This window comes from Nanorana parkeri, unplaced genomic scaffold (assembly GCF_000935625.1).
Source record: "Nanorana parkeri isolate BGI_ZX_2015 unplaced genomic scaffold, ASM93562v1 scaffold599, whole genome shotgun sequence".
In the NCBI taxonomy this organism is placed as follows: Eukaryota; Metazoa; Chordata; class Amphibia; order Anura; family Dicroglossidae; genus Nanorana; species Nanorana parkeri.
The window spans coordinates 495,580-515,130 of NW_017306867.1; the positions used below are offsets into that span (position 1 = coordinate 495,580).

Consider the following 19,551-nt stretch of genomic DNA (forward strand, 5'->3'; position numbering starts at 1 on the left):
TATATAATTTGTATTGGATTTCAGCTTTGAAGAGTATGTTAGTATGTTATGTAATTTTATTGTATGCATTGGTGGATTAATACATTATCTTGTAAAGATTGCCTTATATGTCAGTTCATATGAAATACCTAAGGACGTTGCCACTTCCCGTTTTCCTCTTTTAATCTGACCACGCTAAGCACAGAACCAGATCTGTGCTGGTGTCACCGCATTTCCTGCTTGGAGATACAAGACACCATGCCACAAAAAGGTAAAAGCACTTTATCGGCGTGTCCTGGTGAAAGCTGTCGCCCGGACTGCAAGGGAAGGAAAATCCCAAATTTTGATTAATAGAAATAATGGGAAAGTCTTCTAATAGGAACACTTGCTCCAGTTGCATGCTTAAGAGTGGCTTTCCCTCACTTTGGAGAGATTTCCTGTTGCATCCACTGCACAGGAAGTGAAGGGAATTCCTCCATTAAGATGCAGATGGTAAAATAAAAAGAACTTGACGAGCATTTTATGCATTTCTTACTCTATACACAATGAAAAAAATGGCTTTAGAGATACTTAGGGCTTCATTTTATAAAAGTTCCGTCCATGCCCTTTGCACAGCACTAGCACCCCTAGATGTTGCTGATGAGTGTAGGAATTTCCTATATGTGTCAGCGCCATCAAGGAGTGCTAGTGCTGTGCAAACATTTAAGGAAAGTCTGATCAACTGGCCACACAAATTTTACAATCTAATTGGACTATGTCCTTTAGAGTTACCAATATACTATGTAGTGCCAAGACCTCCCAATAATAGCCAGCTGGTATTTCATGGGGTCTTCAGTGCCAGGATAGTTTTGTGTCTACCACTGTGGTGTACAGTGGCATCACAAGGGGGGTGCGGCCCGCACCCGGGTGACACCAAAATGACTAACAAGCGACCCGGAGCTCAGTGAAGAGCCCTGGCCGAAAGGAAGGGAGACAGCCCAGCAGGAGCGTGGTCTGCGACCGCAAGCCTGATAGGAGTTTCCACTCGCCTGCACTGTATTTCCACTCGCCAAATGCAAGCAGGCGAGTGGAAAGTTTGAGCCCTGTGCTAGACCATATGCTCCAGAAAGGATCTGAAGACAAATCGGTTAGTGAACCCTCCTGCATAATTCTGTAAAAGAAATATTAGTTTTAGGTGGACTGAGCTTTCTGAGTATGCTGGGTACAGCACAGATTCATCTTAAATGTCATATGTTTTTCCCTGAATACACTGAAGGCACGCATTTGTGAAGGTGTGCTTTGCTTGTTGTTGACTCAGAATTGAGTGCCTCTAAATAGTATTCATTGCCTGTCTACTTCCATTATGGCTCTGGAGAATGTAAAGCATCTTTTGTATCCGACAGACAAAGATGCAGAATCCGACCGGAACATATGAAGAGGAAAATTCCATAGCAGCCAATCAGTTTTTTTCTTTTCATTCTCTGTTCTGTGCTACACAAAATGTCTACTGGAATCTGTTTTTGTTTGTGCAACACAGTCACTTTCGGCCTTGTACGTTCAGGCTTCAGCCTGCATAAGAACAGTGTGTGCAAAAAGCTTGTAAAAGGCATTGGCAAAACTTTAAAAAAGAACTCCAGCTAGTTAAAAAAGGTAACCCTTGCAGTGGGGCTACCTCCACACTGCAAGGGTTAATGCTTGCTTTGGTCTCGGGTGTAAAGTAAAAAAAGATACTCTCCTGATGCTCAGTCCCACTGGGCTCCTAGATTGGTCCCTGCAGCCTCTTCTCCCCTGGGCTCTGGTGGTCTAAAGACCTATGACATCATTACACCTAATACAAGTCCAATGACAGGCATTAGACGTAAAGAAATGCTAATGGACATTTCACAGCCGGAGCGGATGGGGAGAGAGCTGAGTGAGGTTCAGGTGAGAAATTATTTTGCACCCTAGAAAAAAACGAGCACTTAACCCTTGTAGTACAGGAGTATTCCCACTGCAAGGGTTAAATGTTTAACTGTCTGGTGGTCTTCTATAACCACTTCAAGACCAGGTGTTTAGACCCCCTTCCTGACCAGGCCATTTTTCAGTATTCAGCGCTGCGGTACTTTGACACGCAAAAGAAGTGACAGGTCCTCTTTATGTAGACATCAGGGGTCTCCAAGACCCCTAATATCACCTAGGACCCCCTTAAAGAAGCTGATGAAGCAGAGATCTGCTTCATCAGCTGCTCTCCAGCATCTGAAGCTGGAGAGTGACACAAGAATGCGGAAGTGATGTAATATACATCAGTTCCGCATTCTGACAGCGGAGAGGGGACTGGAGGGAGTTTGTGTACCGATCTCCCTCTGATCCCCTGTGACAGAGGCCATATGCTGGTCCCGGGCTCACACCGGGCACAGCGGAGCCCGTGACCAGTGGGAGGGGGGGGAGCCGCGGAGGGGGGGTGCACATACCGGCACCTCATACAAGCGATCCGCTGGCCCTATAGCATCGCTGCCTGTTTTTAAAAATCGGCATTTCGCGCTCGCCCTGAGGGGGCGTGGCTGAGCGGATGTCTAAAGACGCCCGCTCAGATCTAGTGAACTCCTGGCCGGCCGTTTTTTTACAACGGCCGGGAAGTGGTTAAGTCAACTTAAAGCAACTTGGTTGAAGCATTTAAAGTGCCCTTCAGCTCCAGTTTGGGGAGGTTAAACACACATTTTAATGGAAGTGGTGACTGTGACTTTAAAGGCGTTCTAAAGTCCCAGCATATACTATCCTATTAAAACATCAGCATTGTAATAGGAACACATACTAGACTTGTTTTTCATAATACAATCAAAGCTTACTGGAATAAAATCCCTTTTCTGTAGTGAGTGCCGCCTTCCATCTGCCCGTCACTTTCATCAACTTCCTGGATTCCCAGTGTGCTTTGCGTCTCTTTCCCTGCTGCTTGATGTGGTGCAATCTCCATTTCTCAAGACTACATATCCCACCATGCATTGCTTCCAGCAAGCAATGACATTGTTACATTGTTCAGATGTTGAGTTGTAGTTCAGAAGGCAAACTCTCTGTGAGTGTGGTGACACAAGGAAGTGCATATTCACAGGGCTGAGTGAAATTGTGTCAGTGCATTGAGGAAGTAGATCCTATGGACATCCAGTTGGAGTGGGATAGAACGTATGGAAATTCAATATAGAAATATATACTTATTTTACGTTTTTGACCATAAATACCCTTTAAAAAGGTGCTAAAAAGCTTCAGTAAGCTTGATAAAATGGTTGCAAAGGGTTAGAACCCACTAAGGAGATTCACTTTCTCTATTAAAGGAGAACTATGACATGAGTGATTTCCACTCACCTCATAGTTCTAGCCGACCTGTGACAATGAGACTGTCACAGGTCGGCTCAGTAGATCGGGAGGTGAGGGAACACATACCGGGTTCCCTCACCTCTCGATCCTGTCACGGCTCTCTGCCGTGACAGGGGGAGGGGCTGGATTCCCCTCTCCGATCTGCCAGCGCTGACTGCCGGAACGGACGGGGGAGGGGGCGGGTACAGCTGGCTCTGCCTCTAGATAGGCAGAGCCAGCTGTCACTCACGCAACTGGGCGGATCCCGTCATCTAAGTGGGGATCCGCTCCAGGTGCGGCGTCTGAGTATACAGCGAGCTGTAGCTCGCGGTGTACTGAGCTTAGGGTAACGGGAGGACGCTAGTTGGTGTCCTCCCGTTACCCCAAGGAGAACTATGGGGAAAAACACTGACCCCATAGTTCTCCTTTAATCCTGGTGACCACTGTCCGGGGAAGTCTAAAATTGGTCATCAAGAGTAGAGGAAACTCTTCCACTGGGGATACTTGTTCCAATTATAACGAAGGGCACAAACATTTCCATGCATACATTGTACAACCAATCTCTGCAATGGCACACGGAGGACAGAAAGCCCTCTTCTCAGCCACTGATGACAGCTATTAATTTACAGGGGAACCCTTGTGGTGTAAGTTAATGGTCGAAAAGCGACCATAAGCTTATAGCAGAAGGGTAAAAGCCACTGACGTATGGCACACTGACGTGGCCAGCTGCAATCGGTTTTGTTCCGCCGTATTGCATACGCCAATGGCAGTGAAAGGGTTAAAGCTGAACTCCTGCCTTCCCTTCAGTCTTGCACAGTTGTATCGGCTCCTCTCCTGGACTGAAATTGCTTCTTCTGATTTCACTGCACACTGCCAGCTTCTCACAATGTGTATTAGAAGCTGCAGCATATCAGACACAGCCCTCCTCATTTTCTGGCTGGAGGACCTCTAGTATCAACTAGTACTTTCCTCCCCAGCCTGACTGGCCCCTTTTATTCATTGGATTTCAGTTCTTTCCATCATGGAGACTTGACGTCACATGGGGGCACTACCTTGGACAGTCTACATGCAAAGCAAGTGCAATCTTACGAGGAAACACCCACTTCTCCACTCTGACATCCACCCATCAAGGTATTTTAATATTTGCAAAACTCCTCCCAGGAGCCAGCGCACTGCTTGCATTGGGACTAAGAGGAGTACTGAGGCAGGGTGCTGTGATTGCTTCAGAAAATTATGTACAGAACTCTGCTGGCCCTCCCACCAGCCATGATCTGCCCACACTGGATAGAGAAGCAAAGAGACCCAGTGATAAGATATATAATGGATGGTTTTATTGAATAACTTAGCAGACTAATAAGGGAGAACAAAATGTAAACAGATTACACTTCAGCTTTAAAGGCTTTAACAAAGCTTCTTACAGCTTGCTAGAAGCTCTGCAAATATTTTGTAAAAACTTGCTGCGCTCATAATTTTTTCCACATTCTGAAGCCTGTATGTACAGGACCTTAAATAAAGCTGGATTGAGGGAGAGGTGAAGTTAGACATTGCTGATTCCCTTCTGAAAATGCTAGATGCCTGGCTGTATCTGGATTCGGTACAAGGGTTGCCACCTGTCCCGGATTCAACTGGACAGTCCGGGTTTTGAGTCCTATATGTACTGACCTGCTCCTAGCATGTAGAAAAAGTAATTATGATGAAGTCAAAATTCAGGCTCTGCATACTTGCTCCATACAGCAATCAGCATTTCGAGTAGAGGTCAGCAATGGAAGTCCATATCTCTCCCAGTGCAAGGTTCTTTTAAAGGGTAATCCCATCTTCTCAGATGAATTTGGGAAAATGGAATTACCTCCTCTAATCTGTGCTGCGGTTCGAAGAGCATACTAATAGGAGGAGAGAGCAGTGACAAGCAGAGAGAGATAAACCTATAAGTCTTTTTCTTCTCCTTTCACTGTCCATTCACACTCTGGGATGGGGAGCAGACCTCTATTTGTTACTAAACCGCAGCAGAGAAAAACAAACAAGTCTCCTTCCCTGCAAGGCAGGTATGGCAATTGTATGTATATTGTCTGTGTGTTGTAGTAGCTTGCCTGGAGTTCAGCTTTCAATATGTAAATCTATATTCTTCATAACTGAGATGCAAAACATACTTTTTCTTTAATCTTACAGACAGCGATGGTGGGGGATATGTACTATTGATTTAGCAATATGTGCACGCCAACAAACAATATTGCATTAAGATCTGGAATGAGTATTTTCCATTCTTTCATAAAGTAATGAGCACCTCTGACACGCTACCGACTCGTAATTAATACCTCAGGAAGGGATTTGTATTGGTAAAGAAGCGGCACTGTATACGGAACCAATTACAGGTGTAAATGTGAATATGAAGATAAATGAGGGTCTACAGTGAAGGCGCAGAAAGGACACGCGCTTTGATTAATTATCTTAAGAAATTTTATGCACTGTGTGCCAGCTGATCTACACCTTGTGGTGACCCAGTTCCTTTTGTCTGCTGGTGAGGTATAAGCACATCTACCATAGGGAATAATGGTACATCATGTAAAATGGGCTTTGCTTGTGTTATATATGTGTGCTGGAGGATTGTCTTGTAGAAACCACACACAGAATGCGTGAACAAAACACATCAAGAGCGCAAATAAATGTACTGCTACATGTAAAAAGTCAAAATTTTCTTTCACACCAACATTCTGATCAGGCACTCCTGTCATTTTTCAGGCAGATCTGATCGGAAGCATGATGTTACTCTATGGGCAGCTGGATCTAAACGGCCGTGCGTGCGTTTACATCCGATTTTATCCTTGACTCCTGCCAGGTCCGTAAAAACAGACCAGAGTCCCATTTTGCATGACCTGATTGTGGCAGATCAGGTGTTGTGTCTCAACCACCGATTTTATGTATGTGCACACACCTTCTTGATACTTGTCTGTATGGATAGTATGAAAACCTACAGAGCTGATGGTGTCCACAGGCTGGGTCCAACTCACAAAGAAATATGTGTCTTGCTGCACTCCTTACCAGTATAGGATGTTCCTTGAAATCCTGGTGGGTGCTCGTAGTGATCACGGATGGCGTTGTGAAGATGTACTAGATTTCAAAAGGATGTCACCAGCACACCGTTTACGTGAAATTAACAAAAGTCTATGCTTCCAGATGCGGCAATGCTTCCAAAACGCGACATGCATGGAAAAAATGCTAATGCCCATGTGTGAACTGTACTGGGCAGTTGCTATTGTTTTATCTTACATGGGCCTTAGCGCTTCTCAAATGCCTGGTTTTAACACGTGTGAAAGAGCCCTTAGAGGTAGAAAGACATTTCTATCTATCTGAAGCCTGGTACAGTATACATAGAATCCTCTTAACACAGTGAGGGAGGAGAAAAAATAAACCAGGCTTCAAATTGCGGCCAACTCACTATTTTGTGGGGTTGGAGGGGGTGTGGCGGGTCATTGAATTGAATGGCACCGTAGCCACGCCCTCCGGCCGCACTGGATCGCAAAGCACATTGATCGATTTTAATCGACTTAGTTGATTAGTTGTTGCAGCTCTATCTGTAACATATACTCAAAGAGCAGTTTATTAGATACATCTGTACACCTTATTTATGTAGTTATCTAGTCAGCCAATCACATGGCTTCCGAGCAATGCATAAAATCATGCAGATACAGGACAGGAGCTTCAGGTAATGGGTTAGTTCACATATCCTAATCACATCCCCCCACAATGTGGATGATTGGGAGAATCTCTAATGATCCTTCTTTCTTTTAGGAAGGTCCCAGAAGAACATTCACAATGGTCAGCATGGTCACGTTGACCATTCACTGCTCCCCACTGAAACCATTATGTTGCTTTATGGCCTCCAGGGCAGTGTAGTACAGTACCTGGACCATTAAACGGGTTGACATGGGTGTTGGGCAAGGGTCATGACTACAGATAAGTGCAGCGGGGGGTGAGGAGGGTGTTGTGAGAAGGTAATACTTTTTCATTTTTCATGTAAAGATGAACTAACCCTTTATTGATCACATCCAATAGTATAATTGGGGGAAAGGTGTTCTTGCTGAATTTGACTGTGGCATGATCATTGGTGCCACATGCGCTGGTTTTTAGTATTTCTGTAACTGCTAATCTCCTGGGTTTTTTATGCACCGCAGTCTAGAGTTTTTTCCTAATGGTCTGAAAAACCAGAAACATCCATTGAGCAGCAGTTCTGCAAAAGGAAACACTTTGTCATGAGAGAGGTCAGAGGAGAATGGCAAGGCCAGTTTGGGGTATCAACGAGGATATGGCAGCTCAGATAACTGCTCTTTACATTTGCGGTGAGCAATAAAGAACAGTCAAACCTTGAAGCAGATGCTCTACAGCAGCAGATCACATTGGGTTCCACTCCTGAAAGCTGAGGCTGCTGTGGGCACATGTTCACCAAAACTGGATAATTGAAGGCTGTAAAAATTTACCCTGGTCTGATGAATCTCTATTTCTGCTGAGGCACCCAGATGGTAGGCCAGTCTCCCAATCTAAATCCAAAAAAAAGAAAACTCATTCAATCACCACATTTAAAGATTGTTAGGCTGCAATATATATTATGTTTCGAAACACTTTAAATCTTTCCTGCTCTATGCGAAACAAGAAAACAACATATTTTGGCTTGAATGCAAACGTTGACAATACATTTACAGACTGGCTTCTAACATAAACTATGAGAATTGGAGCCACTTGCAATATTGAAATAGTCAATTTTCTTTACAGATCTGATTATTTTATTCATGTAGTATAAATATTTTAGTTCTGGCACTTTTTCCACAATGTATAGAGAGAAAATTATAGCTATTTATATCAGTCCCTGTCCCCAAAGGAACCTGTAATCTGCTGTCCTTAACACAGTCATACACACCCCCACACACTGTGCTGCCAGTATGGGTGGAGGCCAATTAATTCACTGGTATGTTTTTGGCTTGTCGGAGAATACTGGAGCACCCAGAGCAAACCTATGCAAATGTGACAAGAACATAACATCCCAATAGAGATGATGTCCCCAGTGGCAACCAAGCCCTGGATGGACCCCAGTCCTGCAAGGCAAGCATGCTAAACACTTGTGGGGATAGTTGCATATAATGACAGGGAGATGGACCTGTGTCCAAGAACAAGGACAGTTGGGAGCTATGTATATAGCTAGTCAGTGCCTGAATTTGCAGGTCATAGTCCCCAGCCACAGTGTTTACTATTCATCTTTTGTCCATCCTCTTTCATTTTATTGTACGTTGCTCTGTACCGCACAGCAGCGACAGCGCAAAGCTAATTGCTTTCTCTTACCAGCTAAGCGGCTATAAACACACAGACAGTCCGGGTGAGACAGATCTGTGAGCGCTGCAGAGAGCCAGCCAGCTAGTGGTGAAGGGGAGGAATAAAGGAAGTGATGAAGCAGCTTATTGCTTTGAAAGGCAATTGCCAGAATGCTGCGTCTGCAGCACCGTATGGCATTGGGGTATAAAACTGTAGCTGTTTGTGATGAACTAGCTGTGTGCAGGAACAATGGCCTTAATCTGGGAAATAGTGTCATGTGCTCAGAGTTTAACGCAGCTAATAACCAGGCACTGTTCTCTTTTGTTATGTAGCATCAGAGACATCTAAAGATGGTGTTGTTCTTTCAGAGTAAGAACAATATGTCCGAGTGTCTACAGCAGCTCTCAGGTGATCCTGTTAGAGAGGTGAATTGTGACTCTCAAAAAAGGAAATACTAGCTCTGGAGCTCTATAATGTAGATGAAGCTGGAAACAGATTTGTTATCAGTTATACACGGAAGACCCTGTTTGCAAGCTTTGTTGCCCTGGACATCTCTGTTTGTGCTCCCGACCTTGGGATAGTGTCAATTTGCAACTTCCCCATGTGACCTCAGTCAGGTGGAAATGTCTCCATAGTGTACCATGGCACATATTGAAGGTGAAAAAATTTGCATTTAGAGGGATTCTGAGAATAGGTCATAATGCACAGTTATCCCGGCGCACCTTTAGATGGTCACTGTGTACTGTTAAGGAATCAGGAAGTAGAAGAAAGGTGTTGGGGCGCTGGATCTCTTAGTGCAGTAGGCATTCTCAATCAGATCTTAAGCAGAGTATGGGGAATGATTCTTCTTAGGCAGCTCTCCTAGGAGTGGTGGTCAAAGGTTGGCTCTTTGCTTGAGTAGTGTCCGGGTGTACAAGGAAGAAAGTGTCAAAAGCAGTGTCCAGATTTAATTTTATTTATATGCCATAAAAAGCCAATAGGGGGTGTTTATCAAAGCAATTGGGACAGTTTTAGCCTCTTAGATAATTTTTTTATATGTGCAAATCTGTCTTTCGACTTGTGCCTCTGTTTTCAGCAGAGCTTGCACTACTTTTCCAACTGCACGTGTTTTGCACCTTTTTTAATCTGCAATGACAACTTAAGAAGTCCCCATGACCACTTCTACAAGAAGCGACAGTTAAGCTTTTTGCCTGAAGTTACGAGTCTTCTTTCCTGGAGTCTATGAAACCTCATTTATCAACAACATTACACTAGCATCATAAATCTGGTACAAATATATTCCATGCAAGTTCAAACACTCGCAATTGCTATGATAAGTTACCACCAATGTGTATCAGGGCTTTAGTTCTTTTGAATAAAGTGTGTACTATACTGATAGAATTGGAATGATCCTGAGATTAATTTTCTAAATACAGTTCCTAGTTGAAGCATGTGCCTCATTTGCAACTCATCCAGCCACTAGCATCTGCCTTCAGCAAGCTTGGAGAGTGCGCTGATCAGGGAACAATGGTGATGATGGGCACTAGCTGAGAGGGTAAACCCGAGCAGTGGAGAAAATCTGAGATCACTATATAGTAGAATATAGTAGTTTATGTTCCTCCTACATATGATGGAAGTGTATGAGGTGTTGGTGCTTTTAGTTACAGTACGATCCTTTTATAACAGAAGGACCCTTTTATGTGTTATAGCCTCAAAGGTATCTATTAGAGGTGCACCGAACTGAGTACTGATATATTTTGTTCAGTACAGTACTCACTGATGCTGAATACTGGAAGTCCCATTAAAGAAGCCGGGCTGGCTTCCTGATTAGCCGGGAAGCCAGCTCCATGCTCCCACTCACCAGGTGACCAGGAATGACACACTGCCCGGCTTCCTGATTGGCCAGCTTCCCGACTAATCATTAAGAGGGGCGGTGAGTCATTTCACGCCGCCCGGCTTCCTGATACCTAAAGTTCCGGTATCGGGATAAGCATCGGGCGAGTACGAGTATCCGCACCAGTGCATCCCTAGTATCTATAGACATAAATGGCTTTTCATCCGCATTGATAAGGCGTTAATGTACTTTCCCTTTTAATTATTTAAACCATCCCCTAGAGAACCACAAATGGCTATTCTCAACATTTGTCAATCGTGAATAGCAAAATGTCAATGATCGATTTGTTACCATTTTCATGCAAGTAAAGAAGCAGGCAGCTTTGGTAGGCAACTCCATTGTCCTAGTCAAAAAAAACGTATACCGTATATACTCGAGTATAAGCCGTCCCGAATATAAGCCGAGATCAAAGACTTTATCTAATCGGCTTAACCACACCTAGTTGTCTGTTCTGATGGTATCACCTAAATTGGCCAGCATTACCCATGGACCATGTCATACGGTCCTTGGTGCCCATGTAGGGTACCCCTGTGGTTGCTTGTGGTGGAAGTGTGAATTTGGAAATGTTCAGTTTGCGCTCGTTGTGCCACCCATTTATTATCGCAGCCAATTTGTTCTTCCTTCAAGAATAAACTAATCTCTTATAAGTGGGTGCATATTGCTTCTGACTCCTTTCTTTCTTAATAGAGCTCAATAACACTGGAGACGAGAATTTGCCTTTCATTCATAAGCAGGACGCTTTGTACATCTTAATTGAGAATATAGACTCTGGAAAACATTGAAATGCGGAAGAGCAAACTTCTTTCAGAGATTAATGCGTCCGATAGGCATTGCCAGGCTGAGGAAACAAAGGCACACTAAATAAGCAATGCATTCTCTCTCTGTTTAATAGTTCATTTCAGGTTTTAAATCATTTGTCATTCTTTTCAAAGGAGAATGAAAGATGAGCCAATGCGGGATTGGAGTCCGCTCCTATAGTCATTTCTCAAGGGCTCACTAAATGACTGTAAAATAAACAATTCAAATGTTTTCTTTTTTCAGATGAAACAGATCATTCTTGTTCTGAGAAAATATATCTTCTAACATTTACAGAGCAACTCTGCACAAAACACTTTTTTTTGTTTGTTTTTAAAAATGGATTGAGTCTGGAGTTTACCTGCTGCTTAGGGTCCCAGTCAGGGAAGATGTCCTCCTGACATAGCTGTAACAGATGGACAATCAAGCCTGCGTTTTCCATTTACTCCAATGAAGAATCTATTGGAGGAACAGGAATCAACTAGGGCAGGGGTAGGCAACCTTGGCAGGAGTCATGCCTGCAACCACAGGCATGACTCCCAGAGGCAGAAGCATGATGGGATTTGTAGTTTCACCACTGCTGGAGAGCCAAGGTTGCCTACACCTGCACTAGGGGAACAGTGGTGACCTGCCCTGCAATAGACTATATGTTGGAATACATAGAGAGCTCACGGGCTGGTGACAACAGCTGCTCAACTTACAATTGACTGATCTGCCTGTAGGTACACAAGGGGAATTGAATCCTGAAATACTTCACCCTGTATAGAGATAATAGGTAGAGCCGGTCTTTAGAACTGAACTACGGGCAAACCACTAAATATGCATATAGGAGTTGTTCTATCTGCCAATGGATTTATATTCCCTGTCTGGCAGGACAGAAGACTGCCCTGTCTGGCAGGACAGAAGACTGCCTGATTTTCCTCTCATATAGTTCAGCAACACAGGTCTAGGCTCTCCCCAACCTGTGACTGGACAGTGAACAGAGCAGCAGCACATTGGTGAACTCCTCTCTTTGTCACTCTGCTCTCTCATCCTATCGGCCTGCATGAGTGTTTACATTTGTTCTATTGAATAAGCTATTTGAGGTTCAAATGCAACATCCACCACCGTTGATCTTTCAGTATTAGTAGAACACTGGCAATTAGAAACAGCAGCTGGTTCCCAATCTCCTGCCTTGTATTTTTCTCCATCACCATCGTTTTCTTGGATTGCCTTTAACAAACAAAAGGATGACCATTCAATCCATTTATAATCAACAGGTACACAATAGGATAGCTGTCACCTATCAGCCATTCAGTGTTGTAGAATGGGCCAACAGTGGGTCCGCGAGCCTGTACAAGTGCCAAAAAGTCACAACTATCTTTGTACATTGGGGCAGCCATATTTGCTCTCTACATTTGCAAGTGCTGTGTCTTGTGGATATATAAATGGACCCTGTAGTCTCCTTTGTAATAAGCGATGCCTTAGATGGAGCCTCAGGCAGAGTAGTTTCTTATTCCTTGCAGGCAAGAGGAACTCTTATATACAGTGTGATATGCATCTGCAGGCACATATGAATAACAGGCACATCTAGCTTAATTATCACATATCTGCCATTCATTCAGTCTTCTGGGTCACAGGGCTATACAACTAATGACCTCTGCCTTTGGTTTCTTGCTCTGATCTGTTCCTTGTTGGTTATGTGTTTAGATGAAGCACTGAGTTCTTGAGGAATGCTGAATTAAGTTTTACTTGGTTAGCAAGACATTACATGTATGTATACCGGAATACAGCATTATCAGCATACAGAGCTTCCTGTATATATAATAGATAAGTATGCATATAGAAAACTAACATAGACTAGCATTGCACTACAGCGTCATCTACTGCTCAAAATACATAATTACAGTCAGTAATACAATCAGTATGCTGTTGCATTTCCAACACTCGTCATATGACCCACACCTATTTTGTTAGTAGGGCTACCCATTCTAGCAACGCATCAATACAGAAGTGGGAGGGCAGGGGCCGATGACTACAAGTGCTGTCGGAGGTGGTTGCTGTTTGAATATTACAAAGCTTCAGGACCCCAGAAAACTGGAGAACTGCTATGTAAATGCAAGTGATTCAAGTTGACATAAAGGCACATATATGTGCCTTCTATTTATTGTATTTTAATCCCTTACATAAGACCATGGGTTCAGTATAAAGTATGACGTGCCTTATTGATTAAAATAAAGTGTGAAATATAACGATGTGTGTGCAAGTACCAGTGTTCTTCATGTCCTTTTGTTGAAAGAGAGAGCTGCAGATATTCCAAGTACACTTTCCCAACTTTATATTCGGCTCATAAAACGATTTGCAACACTAAAGGCAAAGTGTTGCTTTTAGACGTAGGAAAAATGTAAGGATTAAGCATTTAAATGGTTTGCTCAACTTTGTCAGGTAAAAAACTGGAGTTTAAGACATCAAAGATCTAAAAAGTGACCCCGGAGGCTGCTTGGATTATTATTTCAGAATCCCGCTGGGAACAAGTGTTGCACTAAGTTACAGTTCTTTAATGAATCCTGACTAAGAAGGGAGGAAAAAGGCTCTTGAAAATAATTGATTACTTGATTTCTTTCAGCAGCTTTCAGAAATTATATTGTCATTAGAATGGGGGGATTAATGCATGAGTTTTTAGCAATTTCACAAGAGAAGCAGATGCTTTTGGGCTACACCAGACTTGAATATTGAAATTCATAAGCTGCTATTAGCCTTGCCATGATGCTTAAAAGTTGCTTCACTTTAGCACTTTTCTGTAAATGTTGTGTTTTTTAAGAAAAAAAGAATACCGTAATAGGTACCTACAGAAATAAGAGAACATTCACCCATTCATGGTTAGGGCAAGGAATATTCATAGGTTTGTAGGTCTTTACCTACACATTTTGGCCAAGCCTGTTCACGGATCAGCTAGCCGGGATGTGTTTTCCTTTCCACTTTTTTTTCTACCTCTATTCAGATGCTGCCCACTCCCCATCCCCTCATCATAGGTGCAAACCTAGAACTTGCGTGTTCGTATAACAGTTGATGCCAATAATGGTTATTCAGGAGCCGGTTTGTGCAAGTCTTGCACCTTTTAGGTGTAATTGAAAAGCTAGCTGTTGTTTAAATGGAGAAGCCTTTAGCGATCATGTAAAACTCGCAGGTCTAAGTACCGCATACCCTACAAATATTGTATTTGCTTTCACTCCCTTCACTACGTCATGCTAATAGCACAACACAGTGAAAATCAGAATATTCTCTCAAGGTCCATCTCCAGCCAAAACCTTTTTTTGTATTGTTGAAAGGAACTTGCGACGTTTGTTACATTATTCTGTTGCTGCCTGTGCCTCCATTTGGAAGATTTCTAGTCGCTTCCTTCCCAAGGCAGGAATTCATGGGAATTGTCTCCAGTGGGGATAGAGTAACAAAACCCTTTTTTAGTTGGGAAGGCTTGGAACCTCTGTCTGATTTTTATTGCTGCCTGTGTCTTCCTGTTTCAGTGATACCTGTGTCTCTCATTTGTTGTCTCAGTGTCAGAGGAACAAGATGTAAGACCTCCACAATGAAGGTCCTAGACAGCAACCTGTGGAAAAAAATATATATATCTGTGTACCTTTCCTGCTGCCCATGTGCCAAACTCCACTCTTACGCTGGCAAATCTTGTGCAGAAGTAGGAAGGGAAACTGACAGTTTTGTGATTGTCCATCTCCTGGGTACCCTGCAGCTCTCACTGGTTTTCCTTGCTGACCTCCATGTCACTTCGGTATCTTGTAATAGATGGAGAGCTGCAGGGGAACCATGAGATGAACATTTCTATGGAAGTGTTGGTTTCAATGCGGAGGTTCACAGAAGAGTTCTCCGCATCAGAGCTGAATTTGGCAGTGCAGAAAGCAGGGGAGGTAAGTATTTGAGTTCTTATACGGGTATGGCTTTGTTATATGGTATTTACCATAGCAACAAGGTCGCTTTAAGAAACTTAGATGTACTCCACTCTTCTTCACATTTCGTGCTGATCCTAGTTCTTGAAATCTTGTGATTTTTCAGACAAAGTTCTGTGCAGAGTTTGGCATCACCTTCTTTGACCTGCAAACCAGAAGGTTTGCAGGATGTGCGATGTCTTGCCATGGTTTGGTACTTTCTCTGAGTGTTCAAGGTGAATCACATCCTACAGTGTACGGCCAAGGCTCTTTATACCATAACCTATTGGTCTATCTATAAACATTTTGCAGGGCCCATTGTCCTGAGAATTATCAGTGAACATAGGAGATACTTATTACCTTTGTTCCAAAGCTCCATCTACTGGCCATAATGCTGAATTACATAACTGTACATTCTGCCTGAAAATAAACTATATTAAGAATGTTTGTTTGTTTTTGTCATTATTCACACAAAATGAGTCTTCACAGATATTCGTAGGGCTCTGCAAGTTTTTTATAAATAGACCCTTAATTTAGTTTACAAAGCTGAGTGGGCAATGTAGATTATGGCACTTAAGAAAATTAAAATAGCACTGCTCTGTTTCATGTGTCCTCCTTGCTTTGACAATTCACCTGTTGTCACTGATAAAATAAAACCCTAAATATATTTTCCTATTTGTACATGCACATTTGTATATCCAGGAGGAAATTTCTCTGTTTTTCTTAAATATACACTAAAAAAAAATGTAATTTGTTTTGCAGTGATGACAAGAATGTACAAGGCCGTCAAGAGGAGGAGGAGGATGTGGTAGAAGTGGAGGAGGATGAGGTTGATGATGACGAAGATGATGGTGAAGATGTGGAGGAGCCTGAGGAAATCTTTGAAGAAGCCACTGAGAGGACCACAAGCATTGCCACAACCACTACCACCACCACGGAATCCGTGGAAGAAGTTGTAAGAGGTAATTATAGAATGTATTTGTTTTATAAAATTCATATACATCATATTAACATCCATCCTAAGCAGTCTGTGTCATTGGTCTACTATCATTTTTTTTTTAGATGTCTTAGTTTCAGGTTTGGTGAAGATCCCATACAGTTCCCTTACCTGCTGCTGTTAAGATTGGGGATCGACCAATACCGTTCTTTTGGTATTGAGTACGAGTACTGATATTTATCTTTCGGTACTTGCCGAAATATACCAGTATCCGTACCGATACTGTCACTTCCGCTAGCATGGTATCGGTGTATCCCTAGTTAAGACTGTGTTCTAATTCAAGTAGAACACTAGAGTCAGAGCCCCACCCTATGTTTTTTTCCATTTTGCTTGAAAATCCATGGATGGGTATCTAACTTACAATTTTCTTTGATTGTAACTGTCAGCTTGAACTGTGATGGTGGCCAATCACCTGCCATCACTGTTCAGGTATTATGACAGCGGCAAACCTGCTGCTGTCCGAATACAAAAGTCCAGCATATTATATTATAAGTTCCTCTGCCCTATTCCGTTTTGTCTTTGGTTGTAGCAGCTGCCTTAGTTTCTCGTCTGCTGAGACAACCAAATGCTGAACACTGGCTGAATCTGTTAATTTGCTTTGAAAGTACTGTCAAGGGATGTCTTTTTGTGTGCTTCCAGGGACAAACCTAGAGGGAAAAAATCTGCTGCTGGGTAAAGGAACCGTTTTAGTACTCTGCAGTGGTTACACTGTTAGATTTCCCATTGCAATAGTGTACAGGGTTGTAGTTTCTGATCAGGCATGCATCTCTATGACAGAGGCCCTGCAAACATATATTTGATATTGTTTACTTAAAAATAATGTTGCAGGTGTTGGGTATTAGGGATTCTCAATCACCTTACTAAGGCAAATATATACCTAAAACCTAAAGTTTGGCTAACAGGGATTTATTAGCACAGTTAAATTTGTTGAACAATCAGAAAAATTGTACCATTAACAAGTAATTGTCGATTAGAAGCAGGAGAGCACTTTTATACATTATACTGTCTAGGCACTCCTCCTTTCCAATCTTGCCACTGATGATGAGATTACACTGATGGTCTAGCAACAAGAGGAGCTCCTTAATGATAGCTTGTGTCTCCACCAACATGGTGGCCTCCTCACAGCTACAAATGATTGTGTCCTTCACTGCTGATTTTTTCTTGCACTGTTGGAAGCATAACAGTATTTAAGATTAGACTTGCTGTACTGATGGCGAGTACCTTCCAGTCCAACAATAGAGCAGAGATTCTGAGGGCTTTCCTGGTCTGCCAGGAAGTATCTAGCTGCTGCTTAGTCCAGCAATCCAATGGTCAGAGCTGGCAGATCACCAGACAAAAGGAAATGTAATCGTCATGGTCAGGTGGTGTATTTACAGGGAGCTCTTAAACATGAGGAGTATCATGCACAACTGTGGTTTTGTTCAGTCTATCAGAGTGCTTGAAATGGGTTTTATAGCAAGCAGTTTGTTTTGATAATTGCAAATGTAAATGGCTCTTTCTAGTGAATTGTAATAATCTGATGCCATTTTCTCTCTATAAAGCAAATTGTCTTTGTGGTTTGGAAATATGGCATTAATTGGCAGTGCCGTAGTGCAGCTGTGCACACATCTTGAAAACTGAGAACTATTTTTATATGCACCACAGCGCGCTCAGATTCATCCCAACTAGGAAATCACAGCTCTCCAATTGAATTCTTCCTTAAAGGTATAGTCCACACAAAACTTGTTTTCTTTTTTAGGCAGATGCCAACTAGTTAAAACCCTACATGGATTCTTTTATCTCTCAGGGGCTCCATTGTGTCAAGATCAGTACACCAGACAAATGTCTATTGGCTTTGCCTCTTTGGATTTTGTTGTCTCTCTCCTGGGGTCCTTAATAGCTAGAAGAAATCAGTGGATCAGCATCCACCCTAATTAAGATATTGGTTTTTAGTGGACCAGACCTGAAAATTGTTTTAGCTGTGTTTTTATGCCATGCTGCTCTCAAACTAAATTGGGTTCCTCCGCATTTTGCAAATAGAGGTGTGTTCTGAGCAAGCCGAGACTGGCCCTTGTCGAGCAATGATCACCCGATGGTACTATGATGTCACGGAGAGGAAATGCGTACCGTTCATATATGGAGGCTGCGGCGGCAACCGCAACAACTTTGAGTCCGAGGACTACTGCCTGGCAGTGTGTGGCAACGTCAGTAAGTGGACTTCCCTGACCTGTGGCAGCCTGTTGCCACAGCCTCTGCTCTCAATAACTAGTCACTTCCTCGAAACTGGCTTGCCCTGTAACTAACCCAAGTTCCTGGTGTTAACCTCCTCTGTCACCACTGTGTCTTATTAACGGCTTTCTGTGGAAGCACGATAAACAACCAGTCTGCATCCCGTGGGGGGAATTTACAAAGACGATGCACACTAATTTAGGAGATATACAGTGCAGATTTCACTCTGATTTATTTATCAATAGATGTGCATTATCTAGTCTTAATTTTGTGACCCTGCATTGCTTTACCTGAATTCCAAGATGCAGCATTATATATAATGCAACGCATTTATCTCATCATTAGCAATATCTTTTTAATTTAAGTCAGGTGCATGTTTTTTGCTTATATCAGTGGCAGATTTTTAATTCTGTCTGTGTTCCATTTAGATTTCCCCTCTTTTTCTGTTCGGTGTGACACCTGTCAACTTGAAGGAAAGTGAGGGGAAATCTCAAACCAAATGGAGATACAGACAACAGTATTGCCCTGACGTATGTTCTATAATTTCTAGGGCTGCGGAAATTAACGATTAATCCCTCGATTAATCGTGAATTTTTTTGATCTATCAAAATTATTTTGATCAATCAAAGTTCTTTGGCTCCGTACTCACCTCTTCGCCGGCTTCCGGGTCTTCCGTCGGAGATCCGGTGACGTCACGGACATCGACGTCACCGGACTCCTCCCCCTTCCGCAAGTGGCTCTGTCGGCTAACGAAGGGAAGGGGGGAGGAGTCCGGTGATGTCGATGTCTGTGACGTCACTGGACTCCTCCCCCTTCCCTTTGTTACCTGATGGAGCTGCTTGGGCCGGTGAGTACACATCCTAACTCTCCCGGCCGCCCGGGAGAGACACTTTTTACCGGAAAGGTTAATCTGCTCAATCGAGCAGATTAAACCTTTCCCTGGGATCGTTTTTTTTTTTTTCTTTTCTGACATCGGGAGCCGCGGCCTGACCGTCAGTCAGAAAAGAAAAAAAAAGGCATACGATTGCATAGCTAGATTACTATTGGCTATTGCACTTTGCAATAGCCAATAGAAAACTAGCTAAAGCACCCGCCCACTGCTGCTGTCAATCAGCAGAGGGGGACCTGAATTTTTCTATCAGGTCCTCTTCTGGTGATTGAAAGCAGCAGGGGGC

General features: G+C 43.0%; 1 protein-coding gene across 4 annotated transcripts in view; it reads left to right on the plus strand.

The window, feature by feature from the left end:
• The window catches only part of APP (amyloid beta precursor protein), a 207,434-nt gene that overhangs the window by 145,166 nt on the left and 42,717 nt on the right, over positions 1-19,551 (plus strand). For 2 of the 4 annotated variants that reach the window (XM_018562783.1, XM_018562782.1), the window contains exons 6-7: positions 15,934-16,133; positions 18,188-18,355. In XM_018562783.1, coding sequence (XP_018418285.1) covers positions 15,934-16,133; positions 18,188-18,355 — 368 coding nt within the window. The remainder of the gene's footprint in view (positions 1-15,933; positions 16,134-18,187; positions 18,356-19,551) is intronic. The other 2 variants (XM_018562785.1, XM_018562784.1) reach the window with 1 other exon arrangement.